The 7,385-nt window shown below is 42.1% G+C and overlaps 1 protein-coding gene across 2 annotated transcripts in view; it reads left to right on the top strand.

The window, feature by feature from the left end:
* The window catches only part of xpnpep1 (X-prolyl aminopeptidase (aminopeptidase P) 1, soluble), a 38,732-nt gene extending 31,839 nt beyond the window's left edge, over nt 1-6,893 (top strand). For both annotated transcript variants that reach the window (XM_060911921.1, XM_060911920.1), the window contains exons 16-20: nt 2,157-2,226; nt 4,367-4,540; nt 4,670-4,746; nt 4,889-4,987; nt 6,608-6,893. In XM_060911921.1, coding sequence (XP_060767904.1) covers nt 2,157-2,226; nt 4,367-4,540; nt 4,670-4,746; nt 4,889-4,987; nt 6,608-6,727 — 540 coding nt within the window. In that variant the 3' untranslated portion in view covers nt 6,728-6,893. The remainder of the gene's footprint in view (nt 1-2,156; nt 2,227-4,366; nt 4,541-4,669; nt 4,747-4,888; nt 4,988-6,607) is intronic.
* The last annotated feature ends 492 nt before the right edge of the window (nt 6,894-7,385 follow it).

Genomic DNA, 7,385 nt, shown 5'->3' on the forward strand with positions numbered 1-7,385 from the left:
GTCTCAAGTCTTTTGCAGCCTCCAACAGGTTTTCTTCCAGGATTGCCCTGTACGGTATTTAGCTCCATCCATCTTCCCATCAACTCTGACCAGCTTCCCTGTCCCTGCTGAAGAAAAGCATCCCTGTAGCATGATGCTGCCACCACCATGTTTCACAGTGGGGATGGTGTGTGCAGGGTGATGAGCAGTGTTAGTTTTCCGCCACACATAGCGCTTTGCATTTAGGCCAAAAAGTTCAACTTTTGTCTCATCTGACCAAAGCATCTTCTTCCACATGTTTGCTGTGTCCCCTACATGGCTTCTTATGCCTGTCTTTCAACAATGGCTTTCTTCTTGCCACTCTTCCAAAAAGGCCAGATTTGTGGAGTGTATGACTTATAGTTGTCCTGTGCACAGATTCTCCCACCTGAGCTGTGGATTTCTGCAGCTCCTCCAGAGTGATCATGGGCCTCTTGGCTGCTTCTCTGACCAGTGCTCTCCTTGCTCGCTCTGTCAGTTTAGGTGGACGGCCATGTCTTGGTAGGTTTGCGGTTGTGCCATACTTTTTCCGTTTTTGAATGATGGATTGAACAGTGCTTCTTGAGATGTTCAGAGCTTGGGATATTTTTTATAACCTAACCCTGCTTTAAAATTCTCCAGAACTTTATCCCTGACCTGTCTGGTGAGTTCTTTGGTCTTCATGATGCTGTTTGTTCTTCAGTGTTCTCTAACAAACCACTGAGGCCTTCACAGAACAAGTGTGTTTATGCTGAGAGTAAATTACACACAGTAGGACTCTATTAACTAATTAGAGGACTTCTGAAGGCAATTGATTGCACTGGATTGTATTTAGAGGTATCAGAGTACAGGGGGCTGAATACTAATGCACACCACATTTTTCAGATTTGTATTTGTTTAAAATTTTGAAGACCATTTATCATTTTCGTTTCACTTCACAATTATGTGCTACTCTGTGTTGGTCTATCACATAAAATCTCAATAAAAAAAAAAACTTAAGTTCGTGGTTGTAAGGTGGAAAAAATGTGAAAAAGTTCAAGGGGTATGAATACTTTTTCAAGGCACTGTAGATTTACCCTTCAAGGCTCTGTCGAGAAATTCTATAAAACTTGGCAACCCTTCATGGAGTATATAGGATCCAGGCATTAAATTTCCTCTTAACATTTCGGATTAATAAGAGCTAATAGTATGACGCGGCGGGCTCTGTATGTTGTTATTCAAACAGTCAACTGTGTGCATCTGTGGTTGTTTTTTTTAATTATTATTTTTTTTCTTCCATCTTGTCTTCGTTGGTGTGTCAGTGTATGTGATTGTGTTTTTTGTTCTATGTTGGGCGTATGTAGGCCCATATGCACGGAAGCCACGAGAGGCCCTTCATATAATCTTTTTTTATTTTATTCACCTTGTTATCCCGAGATAACGACATAATTAATTCAGGATCTCGAGAAAACAACACAACTAATTCGAGATCTCGAGAAAACAAAACAATTATTTCATGATCTCAGCTGGATCACTGGATCTCCGTCGGTAGAGACGAAGCCGGGCCAGTCTTCTGCGGAGGTGCCGCGGACTAATTTTGAAATTATCCCTTATTAAAAGACTTAATGCAATCTCTCCCTGTGTCAACCCCTGATCAAAATATTGCCTTATTAGGTGATCGATTATTCCAGACATTCTAATGACCAAAGTTGCGTCTATACAGAATGAGAAATAGCCCCAAAGTCAGCATATCACAAGTCTCTTGGGGCACCTGAATGAACCATTTCTCAGCTGTTTACTCGAGATCACGGAATAACGATTTTGTTTTCTCGAGATCCTGAATTAATTATGTCGTTATCTCGGGATAACAAGGTGAATAAAAAAAAGGATTATATGAAGGGCCTCTCTCGGCTTCCGTACATATGCAATTGTTGGATTTGTTTATATTTCAGTGCCTACACAACTCTTGTTGTATCCTGAACTAATAATAACAGCACGATCCATGAAACAGGAAGTTGAGAGAACAGAATGCTCTGAATGTTGGTTGAGATTTTGGAATACAGAGGATGGATCTCTGCTGGGTTTTGTAATCCGAGACACTCATGAACGTGTGTCCTGTGCCTCCCTCTGCAGGAAGTCGTGTGTGTAACACCTGCTTTTCTCCACTCTCTCTCTTTTAGGAATGCTTTACATACGTCCTGAAGGGCCACATCGCTGTCAGTGCTGCTCTTTTCCCCAACGGAACTAAAGGTACCTGGATATTAGACGTTGTACAGAAACATGCTCTCCAGAGTTTAGCAGTGTTCATCAGTAATTAAATAATATTGGCTGGTGCTGATCGGTCTATCAGATACACTACCGTTCAAAAGTTTGGGGTCACTTTGAAATGTCCTTATTTTTGAAAGAAAAGCACTGTTCTTTTCAATGAAGATGACTTTAAACTAATCAGAAATCCACTCTATACATTGCTAATGTGGTAAATGACTATTCTAGCTGCAAATGTCTGGTTTTTGGTGCAATATCTCCATAGGTGTATAGAGGCCCATTTCCAGCAACTCTCACTCCAGTGTTCTAATGGTACAATGTGTTTGCTCATTGCCTCAGAAGGCTAATGGATGATTAGAAAACCCTTGTACAATCATGTTAGCACAGCTGAAAACAGTTGAGCTCTTTAGAGAAGCTATAAAACTGACCTTCCTTTGAGCAGATTGAGTTTCTGGAGCATCACATTTGTGGGGTCGATTAAATGCTCAAAATGGCCCGAAAAACGTCTTGACTATATTTTCTATTCATTTTACAACTTATGGTGGTAAATAAAAGTGTGACTTTACATGGAAAACGCAAAATTGTCTGGGTGACCCCAAACTTTTGAACGGTAGTGTATCTTCCATTCAGCTAGCATGATACTGAACGAGTCGAAGACGAGTAGCTGAATGGAATATATCTGATATACCGCTCAAAGCCAGCCAATATTATGATCATTACGCATACCCACTTCATATCGGCGTTCTCGAAGGCCAACACGAACTTGCCCATGACTCGGTGCTGTTAGTGCAGCAATCCTGTTCCCTTGCAGTCAAGCCGAATATTATTGTTTTCCCTGTGTAACTTACTTAGTTGCTTTTTAAAATCAACATCGACAACTACACACAACAAAGCAAACCTCGCGACCATGCTTGTTTACAAATTGTCACAGTCGCTCGCTAGCACGCAAGCTTTACATCTCTGTGTCTCTCTTCCAGTTTTTCGATGTCCGTTGGTATGTTTTTCTCTCTCTTATATAAACATGCGTGAAGAATATCTAATGGAGTTTTGGTAGCCTTTCAGGTATTCGGCGCATTTTCGGTTTCAGTTTTTAGTTTGTTTATTTATTTGTTTAGTGCTTAAGTACGACATACGTAGCAATCGCACTGGATTAGCCTCATCTTTCTTTCCCGTCAGACAAAGAAATGATTGTGCGCGTACGCAGCAGAAAATTTGTCATTGGATCTTCGCATGAGCTCTGATGTGTGACGTCGTGCTGTCTCGACAACGTACAATATTGCACGCTCATTCTCCATTGGGTAGAGTGGCATAATACACGGAGGACAAGCGATATGATGGCCTGCAATATTGTTCTCGATAAACCCACTAGAAGGGAATAGAACACGGTTTTGTTGCATGGAAAAAGTGGCCCGGATGATATGTTGCGAAGAGACAGCCAGCTAAATGATCCATGTTGCTTGTTTGCTGGGAGAATTCAAATATTTAGCAAGAATATTTTTTCAACTACTCCCGAGTGCATGCCGGGAATGCGTAATGAGTAAGAAATTACACTACGTTCAGACTGCAACCTGAAACAACCCATATCCGATTTGTTGTGAAATCCGATTTTTTTGTTAGGCCGTTCACATTACCAATTATATGAGACTTGTATGCGATCTCCAATATGAACGGAAAACGACCCAAAAGTGTCCCGCATGCACAAATTGACACGTAATAACTAAGCACATCTACGTAATGCGTAAACAAAAAAAAAAGCGCGCTCTTCCAAAGAGGCGGGATTAGCCAACGCAGAATAGTGACGTTGATGACGTGTAGGTCGCATGAATGCGACCTGTCCGGTCAGACTGCAGTCGCATGTGAAAATAACGGATATGCATCGGAATTAGGACCACGTATCCAAGCGGCCTGGGTCGCATGTGAAAAAAATCGGATCTGTGTCGTTCAGATTGTCAATAACAAATCGGATACAGGTCGCATATGGGCAAAAAAATCGGATATGGGTCGTTTCAGGGTGCAGTCTGAACGTAGTCTTAGATGCTGGAATGACAGAAATCTGATCACACTAATGAACGGCAGGAGAAAAGATCACGCAGGATATTAAAGCAAGTGTGGCGTGTGAGTGTAGGTCACCTGCTGGACTCGTTTGCGCGGGCCGCTCTGTGGGAGTCTGGACTGGATTACCTGCACGGCACCGGCCATGGAGTCGGCTGCTATCTCAACGTCCACGAAGGACCCTGCGGCATCAGCTACAAAACCTTCGCTGATGAACCGCTGGAGGCTGGAATGATCCTCAGTGATGGTACACACCGATTTATAGACATGAACATAAACAGAGTTTGGACCTAATTTCATTTTTTTTCCCTGTATGTCACTAATTATTCAAGTATTTTATTGTAAAATGAAACTGTGGGGTTTGTTTTTGCTTAAGAACCTGGATATTACGAGGACGGCTCATTTGGCATTCGACTGGAAAACGTCGTGCTGGTTGTTCCTGCAAAACCTAAAGTAAGAACCCTCGTGCATTTTCGTAGGTCATTTCATGTTTTGGAAACATTGTGTGGGGTGTCTCTCTCTCTGTCTCTTCTCTCCCCACACCCCTTTCCTTCCCCCCCCCCGATATTTTTCTCTCCGTCTCTTTCTCTGTCAGTATAACTACAGGAACAGAGGAAGTCTGACGTTCGAGCCCCTGACCCTCGTCCCCATTCAGCTGAAGATGATAAACGTTGAGCTGCTGACACAGAAAGAGGTGAAAAAACACACCGAGATGAATTATTTACAAGCTTTTAATTAACGCATGACACCCAGTGCTTTCTACTGGTTTAATGGGAGTTTTAAAAGGGAAAAACCCCTCCATGTTAATGCTTGGAACATGTTAGAAAATTCAGTAACGATGAGAATCTCTGTCTCCTCAGCAGAAAAAAAAAAAAAAAAAACCATGGCAAATAACGTGGTTTTTTTTTTTCTCCATTAGTTAAATGTGTCGTGATATTTTTGACAATGAAATTATTTTAGTATTTAAACAAAGAGCTGAGGGCCGGGGCCCAGGCGGATTGTTTAAAACTAGACGGCCTTTCGATTTCATAAAATCAGTGAAATTTAGTTCCCTCTGAAATGTGATCGTAAAAAAAAAAAAGGCCACTTTATGGAAGCCGAGAGAGGCCCTTCATATAATCCTTTTTTTTTTTATTCACCTTGTTATCCCGAGATAACGGCATAATTAATTCAGGATCTCGAGAAAACAAAACGATTATTTCATGATCTCAGCTGGATCACTGTATCTCCGTCGGTAGAGACGAAGCCGGGCCAGTCTTCTGCGGAGGTGCCGCGGACTAATTTTGAAATTATCCCTTATTAAAAGACTTAATGCAATCTCTCCCTGTGTCAACCCCTGATCAAAATATTGCCTTATTAGGTGATCGATTATTCCAGACATTCTAATGACCAAAGTTGCGTCTATACAGAATGAGAAATAGCCCCAAAGTCAGCATATCACAAGTCTCTTGGCGCACCTGAATGAACCATTTCTCAGCTGTTTACTCGAGATCACGGAATAACGGTTTTGTTTTCTCGAGATCTCGAAATAACGGTTTTGTTTTCTCGAGATCCTGAATTAATTATGTCGTTATCTCGGGATAACAAGGTGAATAAAAAAAAAAAGGATTATATGAAGGGCCTCTCTCGGCTTCTGTACCACTTCGTTGCTGGGAAGTTATTTAATTTGAGGCGATTAAAGCAAATAATGTGCATGAAATCGCTCGCTTCGCGCAGTCAAGCAGACCAAGGAAGTCTTGCAGTGCCAGTTCCATCATTCTGTCGCTAAACGAACAGCTGATCACACCAAGGTGCTCGCTGACCGCCGATATTTATTAGTCTGGTCCTGCGTTTCCTTTCCTTCACATATAACATGACGTCTTTTCTTCTCGCTTTCTTTCCGTTACTGTAGTCGCTCTTTGCCGTTTCATTCACACACTCGCGCGCTCCATTTTTCTCTCCTGTTTCAAATTTGTATCCCACAATGCCTTGCGTGAACAGGGAAAGCCCACCACATGATGTGATGCGTGACGTAGGATCTTGAATTGGGTCATGGTGAAGCAGGAAAAAATAGCGGGGGATTTAGGGCCACATGGAGAGAAATTCATTAATTGTTCTATTTAAAAAAAACTAATAAAATTGGAAATCTGTGATTTAGAATTCAGGAGCTTTCGGTCCATTAAACAAAAATAATTGGGTGTCGGGGGGGGGGGGGGATTCTTTTTATGACCTACATTTGAAAAATCTGAAAGGCGGTCTAGCTTTAAGAATGCTGAGGGGGCGGGGCTGAAAAAATGTTCATGAGTTGTCGCTATAAAATTTTCTTCCTCCGCAGCGTGACTGGCTGAACGATTACCACCGGCAGTGCCGTGAGACGATTGGCGCCGAGCTGGAGCGTCAGGGCAGGAAGGAGGGCCTGGATTGGCTGATCAGGGAGACTCAGCCGATCACGTAAAGTCATGCGTGACTGTATTTTTATTGAACCCAGTCCTAAGTGACCTAAACAGCATTGACTTTGCTTTGCATTCTCTTCATGCTGATTTTGTAAAGCACATGAATGAACACCCACAAACACACTCAGCACTTCTTTTACAAAACAATAAAACTGAAAGCACCAAACACCACTGGTTATGTTGACTTTTTTTTTCCCTTCTTCTTTCTTTTTCTTTAAAATGGCATTTAAAACTGTAATCATTCCCATTGCTTTGAACCGGAACAATCTGCACCACAGTTGTGTATAAATTGCAATTTTGACCTCCCTGTCGATTTCATTGACTTGGAACATTCCAATTTCACTCGAAGTGCATGGAGGTTTAATAGTCTTTACCCTTATTTTCATTTGGAACATTCCAACTCACTCTTTAACCGTAACTGTGGGTTGGAATGTTCCAACAAGCTCAAATCATTAGCAGGGATGAGAGTTTTCTGCTTTTCGGCGGATTTCCGCTTTTTCTGAGTAAAAATCAACCTTTTTATATTATGCCAAATCCGTTGAGATTTTTTTTTTCCATTTATTGAGGGGGGGCGGCATGGTGGTGTAGTGGTTAGCGCTGTCACCTCACAGCAAGAAGGTCCTGGGTTCGAGCCCCGGGGCCGGCGAGGGCCTTTCTGTG

Source organism: Neoarius graeffei, chromosome 27 (genome assembly GCF_027579695.1).
Source record: "Neoarius graeffei isolate fNeoGra1 chromosome 27, fNeoGra1.pri, whole genome shotgun sequence".
Classification (NCBI taxonomy): Eukaryota; Metazoa; Chordata; class Actinopteri; order Siluriformes; family Ariidae; genus Neoarius; species Neoarius graeffei.